General features: G+C 52.2%; 2 protein-coding genes across 10 annotated transcripts in view; one reads left to right on the top strand and one right to left on the bottom strand.

Annotated features, from left to right (window-relative positions):
* The window catches only part of CAMSAP1 (calmodulin regulated spectrin associated protein 1), a 28847-nt gene extending 26568 nt beyond the window's left edge, over nucleotides 1–2279 (top strand). For all 3 annotated transcript variants that reach the window (XM_010721022.3, XM_003207853.4, XM_019621509.2), the window contains one exon: nucleotides 114–2279. In XM_010721022.3, the coding sequence (XP_010719324.1) occupies nucleotides 114–416 (303 nt within the window). In that variant the 3' untranslated portion in view covers nucleotides 417–2279. The remainder of the gene's footprint in view (nucleotides 1–113) is intronic.
* A 2625-nt stretch (nucleotides 2280–4904) lies between these two features.
* The window catches only part of KCNT1 (potassium sodium-activated channel subfamily T member 1), a 28222-nt gene continuing 14388 nt past the window's right edge, over nucleotides 4905–18738 (bottom strand). For 2 of the 7 annotated variants that reach the window (XM_010721025.3, XM_010721023.3), the window contains 21 exons: nucleotides 18548–18712; nucleotides 18189–18325; nucleotides 17963–18026; nucleotides 17774–17882; nucleotides 17423–17531; nucleotides 16678–16827; nucleotides 16344–16582; nucleotides 15313–15529; nucleotides 15095–15200; nucleotides 14845–15017; nucleotides 14612–14683; nucleotides 14183–14317; nucleotides 13785–13896; nucleotides 13125–13226; nucleotides 12970–13053; nucleotides 12497–12625; nucleotides 12252–12272; nucleotides 11373–11676; nucleotides 10070–10132; nucleotides 8060–8144; nucleotides 4905–7945 (listed from right to left, as the gene is read on the bottom strand). In XM_010721025.3, coding sequence (XP_010719327.1) covers nucleotides 7825–7945; nucleotides 8060–8144; nucleotides 10070–10132; nucleotides 11373–11676; nucleotides 12252–12272; nucleotides 12497–12625; nucleotides 12970–13053; nucleotides 13125–13226; nucleotides 13785–13896; nucleotides 14183–14317; nucleotides 14612–14683; nucleotides 14845–15017; nucleotides 15095–15200; nucleotides 15313–15529; nucleotides 16344–16582; nucleotides 16678–16827; nucleotides 17423–17531; nucleotides 17774–17882; nucleotides 17963–18026; nucleotides 18189–18325; nucleotides 18548–18712 — 2697 coding nt within the window. In that variant the 3' untranslated portion in view covers nucleotides 4905–7824. Of the gene's footprint in view, nucleotides 7946–8059; nucleotides 10133–11372; nucleotides 11677–12251; nucleotides 12273–12496; nucleotides 12626–12969; nucleotides 13054–13124; nucleotides 13227–13784; nucleotides 13897–14182; nucleotides 14318–14611; nucleotides 14684–14844; nucleotides 15018–15094; nucleotides 15201–15312; nucleotides 15530–16343; nucleotides 16583–16677; nucleotides 16828–17422; nucleotides 17532–17773; nucleotides 17883–17962; nucleotides 18027–18188; nucleotides 18326–18547; nucleotides 18713–18738 lie in introns of those variants that run through there. The other 5 variants (XM_003207854.4, XM_019621511.2, XM_019621510.2 and 2 more) reach the window with 4 other exon arrangements.

Here is an 18738-nt window from a genome sequence, read left to right on the forward strand (position 1 = left end):
AAGAAGAACCCACTTTTTTAGCTATGTGGGAAGGGTAAAAACTGGGCGCATCATATGGGAGTTTTCACTGTGAGCAGTCCCCACGTATGTTTACTTGCTTATTTTTAATGCAGGAACTTGAAAAATGTGATGCCAACCACTACATCATTTTGTTCCGTGATGCTGGCTGCCAGTTCAGAGCACTTTACTGCTACTATCCAGATACTGAAGAAATCTACAAGCTGACTGGAACAGGGCCAAAGAGCATCACCAAGAAAATGATTGACAAACTTTACAAATACAGTTCAGACAGAAAACAGTTCAATGTGATTCCAGCCAAAACCATGTCTGTTAGTGTGGATGCTCTTACTATCCATAACCACTTGTGGCAAGCCAAGCGACCTGCAGTGCCAAAGAAGACTCAGACTCGTAAATGACACTGAGTTCTTGGGGAGGAAATTGCTGAATGGGATTGCATCAAATGAAGACATGTTTACTGTTTTCCTCTGGTTTGGTATGAAATGTGCAGAACCATAAACATTTTTTAAGAAGTTTCTAAACAGAAACCATGGATGCAAGTTATTAAGAATGAAGGAACATGATCAGTGTTTTTTATGAATGATAAATCTGCTGTTACACCCAATGCTAACTACTGTGGCTTTCAACTGATGAGGGACTGTGCATGTAGCAAGATCTTTAACAAGTGGGTTTCCTTTTACTTGAAGCTTTCCATCGGTACAAATTGGGAATTATTTGCTTTTGTTTCCTCTCCGCCTCATTGCCGCCTCCTTCCTATCGTTCTTAAAGCTGGCAAGCTCTGAACTTCAGTAGAAGATTGAACAGATCTCGGGTGAAGTGTTTTGGGTTTGGTTTGGTTTTTTAAAACAGTCTTTAGGGAAATCTTCCTTTCAGACTTTTTTGAGGAACTGTTTAATACGTCAAATAGTTGTACTGCATCTACTGCCAACGTGAGCCCAGCTCTCAGATTTCTGAAAAAAGTCCCAATTCTGCTGCTCAGAACAGAGTTCTACTGGCAGTATCTGTTCAGAATAAGCATTGCAAAAGCCAGTCTTTTTTAAAAACAAACAAAAAACGACTAAAAATTGTTCACAAATTGAAAGATCTCTGGAATACAATCATGAAGAGGCATACAGGTGCTGCTGGCTGGAATGTGCCTGATTGAAACTTGAGGCAAGCAAACCGAATGGAGCACAGTTGTTATCAGTTTCAGGTAGTGTCCTAAAGATTTGTTTGCTTTAATAAAGATGGATTCTGGTAGGTATAGAACATGTCCACTCTGAGCACGCTACTCTGTACGATGGTGCACTTAACGATCACAAATTTTAATGTTTTTATTATATCATGAAATGTAATTCTACTTTCTCTGTCCTGTCTTTCTTCTGAATGAGCAGCATGCTCGAAAATGAAGAGTGTGTACGTTTTTTATTTTGGGTGATATATTAATATATATTGATTTGTTTTTCTCATTTAAGAGCGATTTTTAAACAGAGATGTTTGCATTTGTTTCAAAAGCCCAAATAAGTCGAATGGCTTGGATTTCTTTTCATGTTGAAATATTAAATCTTGAGTCATGACCTTAAAAATCTTTGTGTTTCAGCAGATTACATTTTTTCTCTGTGGTGACAGGGTGTATTTGCAGTTCCGTTCCAGTTTTTAAGGTGTTCCCATTTCTGCCCAGGCTGGACCTCCCAGTAGGTTTCTGTAGCTCTGACATGACTTCGTCTGCAAACCAGCGCCTGCTCCATCTGGGGTGACTGCCTAAGGGGCGCCTAGGTTTGTAACTTTGGTTTGCACATGTTTACTTTTCTTTGGAGTGTTACTTGAAAACATCACTTGTAAGTGCTGGAGGCCCTACAGCAATCCTAGAGATGAACTGAGCTCTGCAATAGAATGCAGTGTAATTATTAAACTTTGAGAATAATGGAAGTCACGAGAAGTTATGTACATAAGGGGAAAGTAGGGTACGTAATGAAGAGCTAACTAGGTAGAGTGGAGTGAAGGTCTTCCATTGTGATCTCTCCATCTTTTTTTCCCCTTCCAGTACTTCTTGATAGGCTGCTGCAACTTTGTAAATGATGTTAGATAGTTTTGCTGCTTGTAAATAATGAAAGGCTTTATGGTTTCTAAAGTGCTAAGTATTAAACACCGTCATGAGTGTAACTTTTGTTACCATGCTTTTCATGCTTGTGCTTTATTTCTCACTGTTTGATATTATATACCATATTTATTTTATGAAAGCACTGAAATTTAATAAAAATCATTAACTGATTTCCTTTTTATTTCATGTGTACTTTTTGTTGTTGTGATGCTTCATCCCGTCAAAGAACTAATATGCTTTAAAGATGTGCTATTCTGTTCAGTTGTGCTCCTAGAAAGCTTCATCTGTCAGCAGCTGTAATATCTTTGTGACTAGAGCTTATCTCTCCTGACCTTGATTGAAACGTGCTAGAATTTGACCAGCAGGCTTTCAGAAAATTGGGAAGTTATTTAACAGTCATCTAAAGGATTTATTTTATCAGTCTTCAGACTCCTGAATCTGGCTGGTGGGTTTTCTGGGACCCGAGTGCTCAGCCAGTGGCAGAAGCATCAGTAGAATGTCTTCTGCTGAACTGCTGGGTGTTAGCTTGCTTGTGATGTGAAGGACAAACCACCTCTGGAACTTAAATATAAATTGACTATTGAGGCCTCATAGTGCACCTCTATTGGCTACGCAAAAACAGCTAAATCTAAAAGCTGCAGACTTTTCCAACTGAGAAATATTTTTGACTGACAGGGCTGTTGTGCAAAATAGTTCTTGTTCGTAGAGGTTGGTTGTTTCAATGTGTCTTTTTTCAACATTATTTTCAGTTTTCCATATTATTTCCTACAGCCTGAAATCTTGCTGCTCATAGGAAGGAGTGGGCTGAAGGGTTCTGTACCATTAATGTACTGCCTGGCCTGGCTGTTGAGCTCAGCCTTGCCCAGGGCTGCCTGCAGCTCTTGTGCCAGAGGCATTGGCTCTGGTGGTGCCGATGGCAGTGGGCTGCAGGCTGTGAGCTGCACTCCTGCACGAAGCAATTAGCACACAGGGCAGCATTGGTGTGGGTCTCCCTTTTGACCTCTCTCGATTTCTTACTCGTTTCTTAAGAAATACAAGAATGTACATCTTTAAAGTGCTTTTAAGTGCAGTTTCTGAAGCTTTCATACATCACTGTGTTGTGTGTTTGCCCATACTGTGTTGCTTTTGTAGTTAATGTGCCTTTGTCTCGTTTTCATCATGCTGTGGTTCAGGCAAGAAGTAGCCAAGTTTGAACACACTGAGGCATTCTGAAAACCTGAGTGCAGCTCAGAGCCATGTGCTGGACTTGTGGGAGGACTGAGAGCACAAAACCACGCGACTTTGCTCCATGGGAGAGGTAGCAGTGTGCCAACAGGCATCTTCTGGGAGCTGTCACTGTGACAGATGGTTTGGGAACAGAGGAAAGGTAGAGAGACGTGAACGAGTTCTCAAGACCCTGAATTTTCCTTTGGTTTCGGTCGTTTTCCCCACCAGTCTTCAAAGCTGATTCAGCAGCGTCAGAACACTCAGTTATGTCTTCACTCTGAAGTTGGTGCCGTTGGGATCTGGTAGCCATCCTTCTTCGTGCCAGCAGCACCTCCCCTGGGTTATCATCTTCCCAGCTGTAAGTGCTATAGTGAAAACTGCTACAGAAGGCTCTTCAGGACAGCTTGAAGTAGTTTGAGGTGTGTGGCTGTCCAGTTGGCCTCTGTAGTTCTTGTTACACATCCATTACAGCATACCTAAATTTCCTGTGGATGGCAGTTCTGATCACAGCTTCAGTTGCGCTGCGCTCGCAGCAACCAAGGAGCACAGATGTGACAAAGCCCAGGAGATCCCTGCAGGCTCTCAGGCAGAGGTCTCAGAACCTTGGGGCGGGGTGGGACTCTGCTTTGGTGAACTGCAAGAAGAGCTGAACAAATTGTGAGTACCTCACGTGTGCCATAGCTCAGTGTTTGTGATGAAGTCCAGGTCGCCGACCTGCAGACACTGGGCTGTGACTCATAGGGTGTGGAAAAAAGTAGAAAATAATGGTAATGGTTTGAGTGCATCACTGATACCAGGTAACTGCAAGTGGAATCTCTCAGTTACGGTTCTGAGCTTCCTGTTTGCAGGTGTGTTTGGGCACACAAGGAGTGCTTGCACCCTTCTGTTCCAGGCTGTGACCGAAGTGATGGTGTGAAGGAGCAACAAATGCACGTATGTGTCTTCTGTTCTGTTGTGCATAGTCTGACTGCTACAGGCCATAGCATGAAGGCATCCAAAGAAGTGATGCTGTTGGAGCTGTGCTCTCCATAGGAAGGAAATGGATTATCCCTTCTGGATGAAGGTCAAATGAACTGAAAGGATTTCTTACTTAAATGCTGCTCCTCTTTCAGTTCATGCATCATTCCGAATGTTACTGTCAGCTACTCAGAGTGCATACAGAAATGACTCAAAGTTTGAATAGAATCAGTGGCAAAAATGAGTGATGCCAATAATAGACCCGTAGTGAACCCAGGGGCTGTGCCTGCCTTCCTATGGGCTGCCTGCCTTGTGCAGTGCCTGTGAGCAAAGCAAGCAACCTTCCTGCTGCCAGAATGCACGAGGGATTTATTTAACTATTCAATTAACTATTCCTCAATATTAACTACTTATTTAACTATGTAAAGTGAATTTGCAGCAGAGCCCCAGGAGCAATGCAGTGGTGGGGAGCAGTCTGCCCCGAGCCCCTACTGAACACCAGCATTAGCATGGGCTGTGTAACGCAGCATGAAGCTGTCGTGGAAAACAAAGTAATCTCTCCAACCTTACTGGAAGCTGACAGAAGCTCTGTGCTCCCACTCAGAGCCACCCCAGGACACTGCAGCCACCAGGCAGACAGCAGTCTCTGTTGTTGCTGCATGCAGCTCTTTTATTTCGATTTCTCTTTACAGAAACGTGAAACATCTTCACGGGAATCGTACAAAAACATCTCCAGTTGGCTATAGTGCATCCCAAGAATACATGTCCCAAAATGAGGCCTTGGAAAGGGAAGGATGCATTTTCTGTTGGCTGTGGCTGATGGAGCCCACGCAGAGCTGAGCTGGAGAGCAGTTCCCCCTTGGGCAGTGAAAAGGCCGTGTTCAGATGGAGGGGTAAAAATGGGGATGGGTGTGTGAGTATTCAGTAGTGCTGCAACGTTGTGATGTGGGGTGGGGATGTGGTCCCTGGTCAGAGGATGGAGCTGTTAGTGCCATAGAACACAATGCCAGTAAAATTGGAACTCTTGCAGCCCTCTCTCATGTGTCTGCGTTCCTCAGGACCTTTCAGCTCTGCATCCTTTATAGAATCCTGTTTTTCTAAGGGCGTTTTGTTGCTCTGGGAGCCCCAACGCTGTGTTCTCCCCATAGGGGGGAGCTAAGGGGGAAGAGGAGGCGTCCCTGGGCCAGCAGTGCCATCTGTGTGCATCCCCTCTGGGACTGGGGAGCGCTGCTTCCCCAATGGGCAAAGTGCTGAGCTTTGAGCCAGCTGGGAGCCAGAGCAGTGCCACTCACTGCTGGTGGTGAAACCATTGGATTTCATTGGGAAAATGGGGGAGAAAAAATAAAACCAAATGAGAGCGACCTGAAATAAATACTGCTGTGCATTGGGGCTGTGCTGGAGCTGTTGGGGTGAAGCAGTCAGTGCAGCACATCCCTCCTCCTCTGCTCCTGAATGGCCTCAAGGCAGCACCCACCGCTCTGAGACAGCCCTGGGTGAGCAGCAGCAGCTTCTGTTGATGCCACAACCGTTACAAAAATAAAATATTCTCATTTTTACATTTGTGTTGTAACCGAGTCTGAGGATTTAGAAAAAATTTAACACTTTGTTCTTAGACTTGCATTGACCACAGGTAAATATCTACAGTATATTTCTTTTCTTTAAACGTCCCATTAGAATGTCAGCTATAAATTTACACCATAGAAATAATGTCTGGAAAAAGAAAAAAAAAGTGTATGATTTATACAGGTGTAGCTTTTTTCTTCTTAAATACACATCTTTGTTTAATGTACAAACAGAAGTGGTGTTGGAATGCAGTGAGGGTGAGGGATGCTCTTGCAGTGCCTGGGGTGCCGTGGGGTGGTGGGCTGCCCCCAGGCACACAGAGCAGCCAACTGCAGGGAAAGAGATGAAAATGTTCCCTTCTGAATGGTCAGCATAGGGTAACTGTGGAATATCCCGAGCTCAAAGGGGCCCGTAAGGATCACTGAGTCCAAAGCCATGACCTCAGCCCCCTCTTTGGGTTGGGATGTAGTGCTGCTCTGTTTCCCCCTCCCTTGAAGGTTAATGGGATGGAAAACCTTCAGCTCTGGGCTCAGTTGTGTGCACTGACAGCAGAGGGACGGAGCACTGTGAGGTCAGACATGGCTCAACCCCATTGGCTTTGTGCTTCAGCTGCTCTCACTCTTTATCCTAAGGGAACTACTTAATTTTTTTGGCACAGCAACTTACAAGCAGAAATAAATAAAACATAGAACTGCTGCAGCCAGAGAGATTTAAAAAAAGAAAAAAAATGCATAGTTAAAAGCGAAACAAATAATATCAAACAGAGCATGGGTGATGGTTTGGTTGTGCCCACGTCTCAGTGCAGTGCAGGACTCAGGTGGGGGTTGGGTATTTCCACCTGCACTGCCCACTGAGTGCCAGATGGCAATGCTAGGCTGCAAAACAGCAGAAACCATAGGCATTAGAAGCAAGGCCAGCCCAGACCCCGTCCAATTGTCAGCCCACAGAGCTTTGGCTGGGTGGGTTTTCCTCCCTTTTCAGGCAGCACAGAGCTCAGTGCCTTCGTGGGGTGCTGTAATTTTAAGCAGGCTTTTGTAAACAACATTTATTGTGTGTCATGGGGAAGGGTGGCGGATGGGAATGGCAGAACCCCTTCCTGGCAGCGGAGCTGGGAGGGCACGGCTGTGTTGTGGCTTTACAGGCTTACTTGTTAAAAAAAATAAAAAAAAAAATCACATTGAAGTTTTAGTATATGAATGTAAAAGTATATAAAGTTAACAACTTGGTTATTCTCTTGGCAGTCAAAGAAAACAAACAAACAAACAAAAAAAAACCTTGACATGTTGACGTTGCAAAGTGTGCAAAAATAGATGGAAAATACGTCTTATGTTTCTGCTATAGAAAGGTCTCCGCTGCCGCTGTGCTGGAAGCAGCCAGGGGTCGTGTTGGGCTGCCAATGCACATCCGTCTGCAGCACGGGGCCTTGGCCAGGCCAACACCACACGGAGCCAGCAGGACACATCCCCGTCCGTGGTGCCTTTGCTGCTGAGCCCTAGTGGGTGCCAGCGTCCCCAAAGCCAGGATGTGTGCAACAAGAGCAGTGCCGCACGGCTTTGGGTCACACTGTTGTCTTTTTGGTGTGTTTTGGGATCTGCAAATGTTGCTTGGGTGCTGGAAGGGCTGCACTGTCCTCTTCTTCCCCACTGTCTCCACGCAGCCCCCAGGACAAGCCAACAAGCAAGGAGAACATTGGGGTGAAAGAGCCAAATTTGGGCTATCCATCCCGGACACCCAGCAAAGAGGAGCAGGACGAGCGGCTGCCCTTGGCTCAGCAATGTCCCCATCCAATGCGAATGGCCTGCATCATTTGGGGACAATTCTGAACACGGGCCCCCCAAACGGGCCGAGTTGTAGCTCCAGTCTCACCACCAGCACCAGCAAAGACTTTCTCACTAGTTGCGGTATTGGTATAAAAAGTTAAAAACTCCCACGTGGTGCCTCTGGCCGGCCGCCTGCCCGCCTGTCCCATCGCTTTTGTCCCCGCAGCACACGGCTTGTTCTCACAGCTGGGTCTCGTCCCGTGTCTCGGGGTTGCAGGGGCCCAGCTTGTTGCTGCAGCTGCTCTTGCGGCTGTGCCCATCGTTGGCCACGTGTGCCAGCGGGTCGGAGCGGATCAGGTACCTGCGGGGCACAGAGCGGGGCGTGGAGTGTGCCGTGTCCCTGCACCAAGTGTGGGAATCCTGGGTTTTGGGGTGGGATTGGGAGTGTGTGTGGGGAGGAGGGGGTGACACGTACACGATGTCGTTCAGCTCCAGCCGTGTGTCTGGGGGTGGGTTGATCAGGACATAGGACAAAGTGTTCTGGTGGTCATTCATCTCATCTGCCGGAGGAGAGAAGGCGATGGTGGGCAGGGCTGGCGGAGTGCCCCGATGGACACCCGGTGGACACCCTGATGGATGCCCCAATGGGCACTCCAATGGACACCCCAGTGTGCACCCCAGTGGATGCCCTGGCAGCCCCACTGCAGCAGCTCCAAGCATCAGGCTCAGTAGAGTCACAGCTGGTCCCTGAGGACAGCACCGGGTCCTTTAGCATGGCCACGCCACTGAGAGCACCACCACCTCCTCCCACAGCCCCGCAGCCGCTCCCAGCCACGGCACAGGCTGGAGCCTCACAGACATTTCACTTCAAAAATCAACCCCCAAAAGAAATAAGAAAAAAGATGTCTTACCTTGTTTGAGCACAAAAAATGAAACACGTTAGTCTTGCTGCATTAAGTACAGCACAACGACCCCGAGCACCGGGTCAGGGCAGCCAAACCCCCCCAGGGCTGTGACCACGCTTTGCCACCTTCTTCCCTTGTTGCACCTATGAGCACCAAGCAGCACGTGGCCAAGGCACCATGCCCTTCTGCCCACAGGACATCACTGCGGCATCCCAGAGCCCCCAACACCGCTCAGGAACGGCTCTGAATCGTGGAGCTGCGGTGATGCCAAACTGAGCACCGGGACACTCGGGGCCCTTCGCTGCCAAACAAGATCATGGGGGGAAGCAGGTGCTGGGAACAAGCAGCAGCGGGAGCACAGCGAGGGCATGTGATGGACAGGACAGGGGACAGACAGCAGGGGACAGACAGACACGGGCTTGCTGCAGGGTTGTGCACTGGGATGCCAACAGTGCATGCCCCCTCCCCCTCCTCTTTCCTGCCCATCAGCTTTTTGCTGCTCACCCCCTGGTTGCTCCCCAGACCACAGGGCTGACAGCTCTCAGCCGTCCCAGTGCTCAGCCCTACAGTGCAGCGGGGATGGGGGTGGCAGTGCTGGGGTGCACACAGAGCCAGGGATGCATGGGATGTGCCGTAATGGAGGGGGGGGTTCCTGGGGCACACAGGTTCTCCTTCACCACGGAAGCACCTTTTCCTGACCCCCATGCAGCACTGCTGAACCCACCACGTGTATTGCCATCATCTTGTCCCCACTGGCACCCCCATATAATTTTGGGGGGAGGGGATCCAGAGCTCCTGCACCTACACCGTGGTGCTCACACTGCAGAAGGGCACTGGGTGGGGTGGCTCACAGCTGTGCCAGAACACAACCAAGGGGGGGGAACACCATCCCTGAGCTCTGCGCAGCCCTGGCAGTTGCTGGCAATATATTGTGTGGGACTTCCATGAGCCACAGCTGGGCCGGGGCTCTGAGGGTCGACACGGTTTGTAGGAAAATGCCAACTTTTCACCTTAAGCATGGGCTGGCAAAGCTTGAACCACAACCCAGCAAGGCCACAGCTGCCCCTGGGCTCTCCAGAGCCCCTCTGCATGAAGCTGCGCGCTGAGCACTGGGTGCTGAGTCCCTTCACCCTGAGCCTCTCCCCAGGGTCTGGGGGTGACTGCAGGGACACGCGGGTCTGCACCCCAACCAACCCGGGACAAAGCTGCAAACGATGCCTTCCCGCACTGCTTTGCTCAGCAGCAGCAGACAGAAACCCCCTCCTTGAACTGCTCCGGGCTTTGCAGGCCAAAGTCAACCTACAGAGCAATACAAGGAGGTCACTATCAGTAACAGCTGAGGGATGTGATTTCCTCGCACCAGTTCCAAAGGGTCCCTGCATTTTCTCTCCTGCCATCAGGGAGCCCTGCAGCTGCAGTGCAGTGCCTTTTGTTTTCCAGCTCCACCCAACAAAGGAGTGTGAAAGGATTGAGTATCTAAGGTGAAAACTGGCAAGGGTGTGGATTGGGCTCAGCTGGCATGATCTTGTTGTACGCTGCACGCCGTGAGGCACGCGTGACTCCCAGGGAGTGAGCATTACCTTGCAAATATCCCAGGTTTACCCGATTCATCACATCACTGGCTGTTAAATTTGCTACATCCTCTACAGAACATACAGGGAAAGGCACAGACATAAACAGAGAGAGAGAGAGAGGTCAGCAAGCCATGATTCGGCAAATATTAGAGACGAGCTGCTGCACTTAGGCAATAAAGGAGCAAAAGATAAAGGCAAGGAGAGCAGGCAGAGTCAGTGTCCTTCCAACCACCAAGCACACCGATGCCAGCCGTGCCCCGGTGCCCACGTACATCCCAGCCGGAGCCCCAGAGCTGCGCTGAGCAGTCCAGCTGTACCAGCACGGCGGCACCGACTGCCATCAGCAGAGTGATGCAGAGCCAAGAGAGCTGCATCCCCTCAAAAGAGGCAAGGAAACTTTTGGGAGAAGGGACAAAGAGCTCCATCTCAGTGCTGCATCGCCCGCAGGCAGCAGTGCCAGGTGTGCAGCTGAACCAGCAATGCTGTCCCCACCTTCCCCTCCATGGAGCGGCTGCCACGTGCCCCCAGCACTCCTGTGTGCCCTCTGTTTCCCCACATTTATCCGTATTTCCCCCACTCTCCCAGCTGGGCTCGGTGCTCGGTGCTCAGGGCCCGGCTGCGGCGATGGAAGGGGTCTGGCATGGAGTAGACAGGAGGCAGCGCGGGATGGCTCACAGGGCAGAAAGACAAAACGAACCAAGAAAGCCATGTGCGAAGGACTTCACCATAACCACGGGGCGGGTGCGGGCACACAGACTCCGGCACCAGCACGGGGCTGCGGTCCCCACCAGAAAGATGTGGGGTCAGCAGGAAGCACAGTGACACACACGGCCATCGCACACCACCAAGCCTGCCCAGCCCTACCAGATGCTCCTGAGATACAGCGCAGTGACAGCTTGGAGCTGCAGCACCAGCCCTGCAGAACTGCGGAGCACAGTGTCAGTATTTGGACGAGTTGACCCAAAACAGAGCCAAACTGGAGCCTTGGGCAGCCTGCTTTAGTGGTTGGCAACCCTGCCCACGGCAGGAGGTTGGAACTAGATGATTTTAGAGGTCCCTTCCAACCCAACCATTCTATCGCTCTACCATTCGGTGGTCCTGTGTGCTCAAGGCTGCCCACGCATCACAGGCACAGCTCCTGTAGGCACAGACCCCACTGCAGCCACCCCGGGAGCAATGTGCACTGCTGTGCAGCATCCAGAGACGGGTCCAGCAGCACTTGCAGGGCTCGGGCGCAATGAATGGGGATTTACCTGCGGAGCCCACGGGGCCGCCTCGCCGCAGGGAAGCACGACCGCACATCACTTACCATACCCGGTGGTTGGCAAGCCCAGGTGCTTCATGCGGTTCTTGACGAGCTCGGACAGCTCCTGCCGCTCGGAGCGGCGGTACAGGCTGAGCCTCTGCTGGCTGATCCACTCGGCTGTCTTGCCGGAGTGCTTGTTGCCCTTCCTGCTCAGCCGGCGTGCCCACTGCATGCTCTTGCGCCGCAGCAGCGGGTGCTCAGACTGGTCACTGGAGCACGAGTTCCTGTGGTGGCCCGTCTTGATGCCCCAGTGCTCCTTCACATCCTTCGTATCCTCGCAGTCCTCCACGTTGATGGAGATCTGTGACTGGAAGCCCGGCCGGTGACGGGGACCGCGGGGCCACCTAACGGGAGTTGCTCTGGGACGGGGTCCCATCTCAGCCGTGCGCTGCCAGCACAGCGTCCCCGTGCTGCTAAAGCGCCTGGGCAGCAGCTCTGGGATGGGGGCTCTGGAATGCCAGCAGCCATGGGGTGCAGCAGGCACTGCATCTCCATCAGCACCATTCCTTCCTGCCCTCACCTTCCTCACTGACACATCGCAGCAGACCTGCTGCTGCACCTCTGCTGTAGGGAGCTCTGCTGGTAAGCACTGATTTATTAATAAAGAGGATAAAGCACCTCTAAGGATGAATGGGGATTGCACTGAGCTAAATGTCAGCTTTCAGCACCCTGCAGCTGCCTCCACAAAGCTGAAAACCAAAGATATTCACAGCGGAGCCCAGATCCTGCTCCCTCTCCCAGTAATTACACCTTCTGGCTGTTTGCTGGTGCTGTGGGGGACATCTCGACTGAGGAAAACCATCCCCGACACCGCCCACATGTGCACTGCAGGGGCCGGCAGCAGAACTGATAATCCCAGGCCTGGGTGCAAGCAGTACTCACCTGTGCTCTGATGTCATGGGGCTGCATTTGGGGGAAGAAAAGGGGAAAAAGTGTCAGCCAGGAAATGAGCATCCCTGCTGTGCAGCATCCCCTGGTAATTCAACAACTGTTCAGCGCTGCATCGCCTGCCAGCACCGCTCATTGAGGGCTGAGCATTTGCACTGTGCTCACACAAAGACAGGAGCCCCCCGGGTGTGGGTGGGGATGGGAATGCTGCTGCCCTTCCCACATGTGCTGCCCCTTGCCTCGGAGGTGGCGAACATGTGCGACTCCGTCCGGTAAATGCCGATGGGGATCTCAGCACTGGAGGAGCAGAGCTTCTGGAAGAGGCGCCCGTAGGTCCGGATCCACAGGTCATCCTCTGTGATCTTCATCTGAGGATGAATAGCAACTGCCTTCAGAACCAGTGCCCAAATGAATCGATGTCAACCCCAGAACAAGGCCAGCACCATAAACAGACCAGGAGCAGGACATGTGGGTGTAGCACTGAGGGATATGGCTGAGTGGTGGATGTGGCAGCGTTGGCCAAGAGTTGGACTTGATGACCTTAAGGGTCTTTTCCAACTAAAAAGACTCAGTGATTTTATAACATTAGGGCTCTTGGCAGTGCTGAGGTTACCCATGTATGATACAGAGAGCAATGTTCTGCCCCATTCTGCTCCATTTTGCCTCTCTCAGAGGAGCCTCACATCCCGCAGCCCCCATGCACAGCACCTACCGCACAGAGGTAGCCAGAGCCCGGCGTGGTGTCGAGGCCCAGCAGCAGTCGGGTGATGGTGATCATGTAGTCCTTCACAAACGACTGCAGGAGGGGAGGAAATGTCAACCCTGGTATGTGCCAGCAGGCAGCCGTGCCCCCAGTGCCTCCCCCACCTGGTAGAGCAGCGTGTCCAGCATGCTGATGCTGAAGACCCTCCCCGCAGCAAAGGGCAGGCGGAACATGAAGGCCAGGTTGGAGCCATTCTCACGCTCTTTCTGGAAGAGGAAAAACAATCCACGTGGCCTTGAAGGCTCACCTGAGCGGGAGGACGGAAGCCGAGCATCTCTGTGGGTGTGCCAGGAGGGAGGCAGGGAAAGAGGGTTTTGTGGTGAAAGAAGTATTTTTTTCTCCATGGAAACGTGTGAGGCATCATGGCTTTATTTTGCTATGGGCTGGATGTGGTGCTTCCATGTGCCTCACTGCCTTGGGGATGTTTGCCCTTTTCAGGAGATCTCAGCACAGTGACACTGCTTGCAGGCACAGCGCTGAGCCCAGCGGCTCCCTCCTTGGAGCATCCCTGCACCCGTTCATTCACTGCCCCACTCCCAACACAGCAGCAGGCAAAGCAGCACAACCTCCAGCTGCCAAGAAATACATAAACACGTAGGAAGAGGCAGACAGCCCCAAAATCACCCACCCACACATTTGTTTGCTGCAGGTTATGTTGGATGGATGCACAGAGCAGCGTGTGGAGGAGCACAGGACTGCAACAAACTCAGGATTAGTGAGTGACTCCCAGCACCAAATTCCCAGAAAGCAAAGCTTTCACTTACCTTCTCTAGCTTGGAAAGGGCTAAGGAGTAGCTGTCCTTTGCTCTGAACTGCATGAACCTCATGTTGGAGGGATGGGTCAGCTCTGTGATGATGCTGAGGCTGGGAAAGAGCCTGCAGTGGGAAGAGACATGTTGTTCAGCAGCCACCTTGGAAGGGAGGGATCCCTGCATTTAAAGCTTGAGGAACACAAAAGATTCCCTTGTGCCCATCCAAGATCAGAATTAGTGGAACTTGGATGTCATCCTAGCACCCCACAGCACCTATGGGCTCTTGGGCTCACTTCCTGCTGAGGCAGCACGCAGGGGAGAGATGGGATGGAATAGGATGGGAGGGAATAGAATAGATGGGAACAGGATGAGTGAGAAGATGATGGGATAGGACTGCTGGCCCTCCTCACCTGAACATGGTCTGGACGTTGACAATCGTCTTTGCATCCGCCATGTAGTCCTCCTCAGCACTCATGGTGCTCTCCTTGTCCACAACCACCAGGTTGTCAGCGTAGATGATGCCACACTGCAGCAGGCTGTCCAGACTGGGCAGTTCCCAAAGAGAAGAGCGCAGGGGTCAGCCCTTGGAAACGACATGGGGAAGCAGCGCGCTGCGATGCACAGCGCTGCAGCCAGCCCAGCTGCTCCTAGCCACCAGCCCAGCACCAACACCCATCTCCCAGATGGGCTCAACAAGGTGAGAACCCAACAGTGGGGGTTGCCACGGCCAGCCCTTGTCTCCCCATGGAATGGGAAGGTATGGGGTTGCGGATTGGGGTGAATGCAACATGTCTAAGACAATCCTATAATTAACAACAGCCACAGACTGGAACACCTACTTGTCAATGGTGCCTTCCATGTAGTAAACCATGGGGAAACAACAGATGGCTTCCAGAAAGTGGTGCTCTGGTCTGCAAGAAGAGCAACAGAAAGCAACAGGGTTCAGAAATCCACCAAACAAGGTCATGCGCAGCCCAAGACAGTCGTGCTCCTGCCCCATGCCGTGTGCAATGCCCATGGTAACACAGGGAAGGGCTTGGTGCAAGAGAAAGCACTGCAGAGAAGTACTTGCTTGTTGTCCAGAAGCAACACAATTGGGTTCAACTCTTTGCGAGACCGATAGTAGGCACGCAGCGGGACGATGAAGTTATACAGCCCATTGCCAGCGGTCTCTGCCGACACGATGATCAACTTGTTCTTAAAGCCATAGGCCTTGGCGTCTTCAAAGCTGTTGTGCTTGCAGCCCTGTGGGAGGGAGGCAGCTGGGACCCGTGGCAGTGTCCAGCCCCCCCTGGCACAGCCCTGGGCAGCACACTGCTCACCTTGTCCAACCGCAGGCAGCAGAATGGGGCTTTCTCGGGCAGGAGGTGGCATAGGGTTGGCGAGCTGCCGATGTATGGGGAGTTGGGTGGGTAGCCCTTCACGTACCTGCAGCAGAGGGAAATCCCAGCACTGTAATGATGTGGAGAGAGCCATCTGCAACGGCCCCATCACCTGCAAGGAGCTGTGCCTCTGCAGTGACCGAATGTGTGCGACTCACTCCACCGCCGCTGAGCCCTCCTCGTCTGACTGTGTCATCTCATCCTCCGACTGGTCGCTGAGCAGGTCGCAGGGCAGCAGGGTTGAGGTGTCAGCCAGCTCGAGCACGGGCGCGATGCTGGGCCGGCGGTTGCCTGAGCCGTTCTCTGCTGGCAGCGCCAGCTTGCTGCTGTTGGTGGGGCGGCACTCAGTGTTCTGCAGGTCCATGGCCACTGTACCTGGACGCAGTGGGGGGAAGCACAGTGCTCTATAAGGAGGGGCGAGGCTGGCAGAGCATGGCACCATTGAGCCCCACTGGGACCCTATCCACCACAGCACCTTCTAAAATCCAAACATATTTACAGAGTGTTGACTGAGGCTATCGAGTCTTTGCTCTCAGTTGGAAACCCAAGCTGAAGCTCTCATCTGAATCTTCACCCATTATTTTTGGCTATGAAAGCCATGAGTTCCCCAGTGAGCAAAGCACGGGAGCTGGGCACATTCCTGCAGCCGTGGATCTGCACTTGCTGAACCTTCTCAAACCATTTCACTCCTTGTTCCACTTTTTGCAAAAAGTCCCTCTGTGAGCAAGCCACATAACAAGAACACTGATGAGCTCTATTCAGCAAAGTGCTCTGTGGCTTGCTGTGGGATAATCATGCAAATGGCTGTTCATGAGTATATATGCATAAATTATTTGCCTAAAATACAATCTGCCATCGCAGCACAGCCTCTCCAGACAACCCCAGAACTTGGTCTCCCCAGATGCAAGCTGGAAGTAATGACTCATGGCATTTTCCATTTGAGAAAATGCACCGCTCGCTGCAGAGCAAATCATGCCAGTCGTCAGGTTGGGAATCATAAAAATGATTTAAAATGCAGCCAACAGCATTTATCCTTCCAGGCAGAGCTTGAGGGATTTCTGCAGACAAATATCATAAATGATAACGGACATCACAAGCTCTAAGGATGGTGTCTGGGCTTGCTGAGAGCAGCTAGGATGCCAGGAGCAGGGATGTGGGTGTGATCTGTGCAGGAGCCCCCTGGACTCACCCATGCTGGCGATGATGCTATGCACGGGCAGGCGGGAAGGGCCATCATAGGTGCCCCTGCCTGCAAAGCCCTTCTTCTTCTGCTTCTCCTCCTGCTTGAAGATAAAGGCAGAGTTCTCTTCCTTGGTGATGTTGATGTAGAAGCAGGTGTCAGACGCAGCCATGATGTGCCGTGGGCCAGGGTTCAGCAGGATGCTCTTGTTCTCCTCCCTGCGGATGCCGATCAGGCAGACACCGTACCTGTGATGGGATCACCATGCAGGCATTGGAGCAAAGCCTCCTCCCTGCACGAGCCACTCCAAGTGCTGGCCCCAGCCCCGCACCCCTGCCCTCACTTCTTGTGTGCATGGAAGGCGGCGTAGGTGAAGCTTTTCCCCTCGTACTCCATGAAGAACTTGCTGTCACCCATGCGGATGTGGTAGACCTCGTTGCCTGAGCAGCGACCGTACATCCTCTGCCACTGCTCCGGGGACTCCTGGCCCTCCCTGAAATGACAGCAGTGTGCAGGGATGGGGCTGCAGCCAGCAGAGCCTCAAGGAACCCTCAGGGTGCTGTGAGAAGAGCTGTTGGTTCAGCAGGTGGGGGCTGAGCTCCTTCTGATTTCTGATTCTAATTGCGTTTGTATTTAATGAGGGCTCCCAGTGGAGCTGCAGAGGCAGGGTTGAGAGCCAATGTTGGCAAACAGCTGAAAGCATGTGGTGAGATGCTCTGGAATGGAGTTTTGTAACCCTCTGATGTCATGTCACCCAAAATACAGTCATTTCTGGCTCCACCAAGGTGCAAAGGGCCCATGTCAGCACCACACTGAGCTGCTTCCAGCTGTGCTCTACGTAAACTCACAGAACACCCTGCAGGCTCTGGGTCTGCACAGTCTGTGCATTCTGCTTCCTGCCAGCAGGATCTGCCTGATACAAATGAGAAGTTGTACCGCTGCCCTCCAGCAAACCCACCCAGGGATTCTGCAGTGCCCCACCACCATCCAGTCCTGCTTGGCAGGAGAGAATCCAGGGCTGTAATTGGGGATGAGCGTTCCATGGGACAGGATCCCCAGGGGAATGGCTGTGCCCCCCCAGCACTCACTGCCCACGGGAGGTGTGCACCAGCAGCGTGATGAGCGTGGAGGTGGCAGGGCAGACACAGTTGAGCGCCAGCATGGCATACTTGCACTCCTCCTCACAGACGACGTGATCTGCAAGGAAACAAAGCTGCTGCTGGGGTGCCTCACACCTCCGCTCACGTTGCCAGGGGTGTTTTGGGGTGGCCAACCCAAGGAGCACTCAACACAGATCACCAGCAGTACTGGCCCTAGAGATGAGACAGAGACTCATTCCATCCTCACAGAGCCAAAAGCACCCCTCATTGGGCCTGAGGATGCAGGAGTCTTGCAGGGAGCACCAGGCCTTGTGCAGGGGGCCAGCCCTGGGGACTCACCAGCAAACTTGACATGAAACTTGTTCTCCGGCTTTAAGATCTGCACATAGAGAGGGCAGTTTGGGGCAAAATCTTTCACGGCCCAGGCTCTCAGGATGGTTTGGTGGTCCTAATAAAAGAGGAAAGCATGCGCTATCTTCTGAGAGCTCGTTTCCTCCAACGCTTCCATGCCTGGGACCAGCTGCTCACCGCCGCCGTGCGGTCCACCTCATTCCGGCTGCTGAGAATGAAGCAGGCTTCCCCATTGTCCATCCTGCAAGCAGAGAGCAGAGTCCATGCAGCACTCAGCCAATAGAAGGGACAGGATGGCCATCGTCACCCATCAATGACAGCAGTGGGGACACATGCAGCATAATGGGGTGGCTGGAGGAAGACCCTTCCCATGCCCACCTGCCACCCCCATCCCAATGCTCACTTGGCTCTCATGAGGTCCTGGTCCTTCAGCGCAGAGCCCTGCAGGTAAATCACCCGCTGTGACCACAGAGGGATCTGCAGCACCCGCCGCACCTGGATGTCCATCTCCGTGGGGCAGAGGATCACCACATAGTAGTCCTGGAAGAGAGAGGCTCATGTCACTCAGTAGGCAGGCAGCCCCAAGGGCATCCTTACGGCTAGAGAAATCCATCGAGGTTCTTGCCACATCCTGGACATAGAAATGGGGTGGACCAAGCAGGTAGTGTGACCCAGCCATGCCCAGCAAAGACAAGCATTGAAGGACAAGCGTTGAGGGTCAAGTGTCGAAGGAGCACATATGGGCATGCCCTCAGCCCTCACCTGTAGCCTTGGGTGGGCATAGAACTCATTGAGGAAGTCCATGAGGAGGTCAATCTTGAGTGAGCTGACACACAGCACGACGTGCTTCTCTGTCTGGGCGCGGTGCCGGCTGTAGTTGCCCCCTGACTTCTGCCGCTCCATCCACAAGTAGACGAGTTCCTCGAACTGCAAGCAGAGGGTAGAGCTGGCGT

Source organism: Meleagris gallopavo, chromosome 19, assembly GCF_000146605.3.
Source record: "Meleagris gallopavo isolate NT-WF06-2002-E0010 breed Aviagen turkey brand Nicholas breeding stock chromosome 19, Turkey_5.1, whole genome shotgun sequence".
Taxonomy (NCBI): domain Eukaryota; kingdom Metazoa; phylum Chordata; class Aves; order Galliformes; family Phasianidae; genus Meleagris; species Meleagris gallopavo.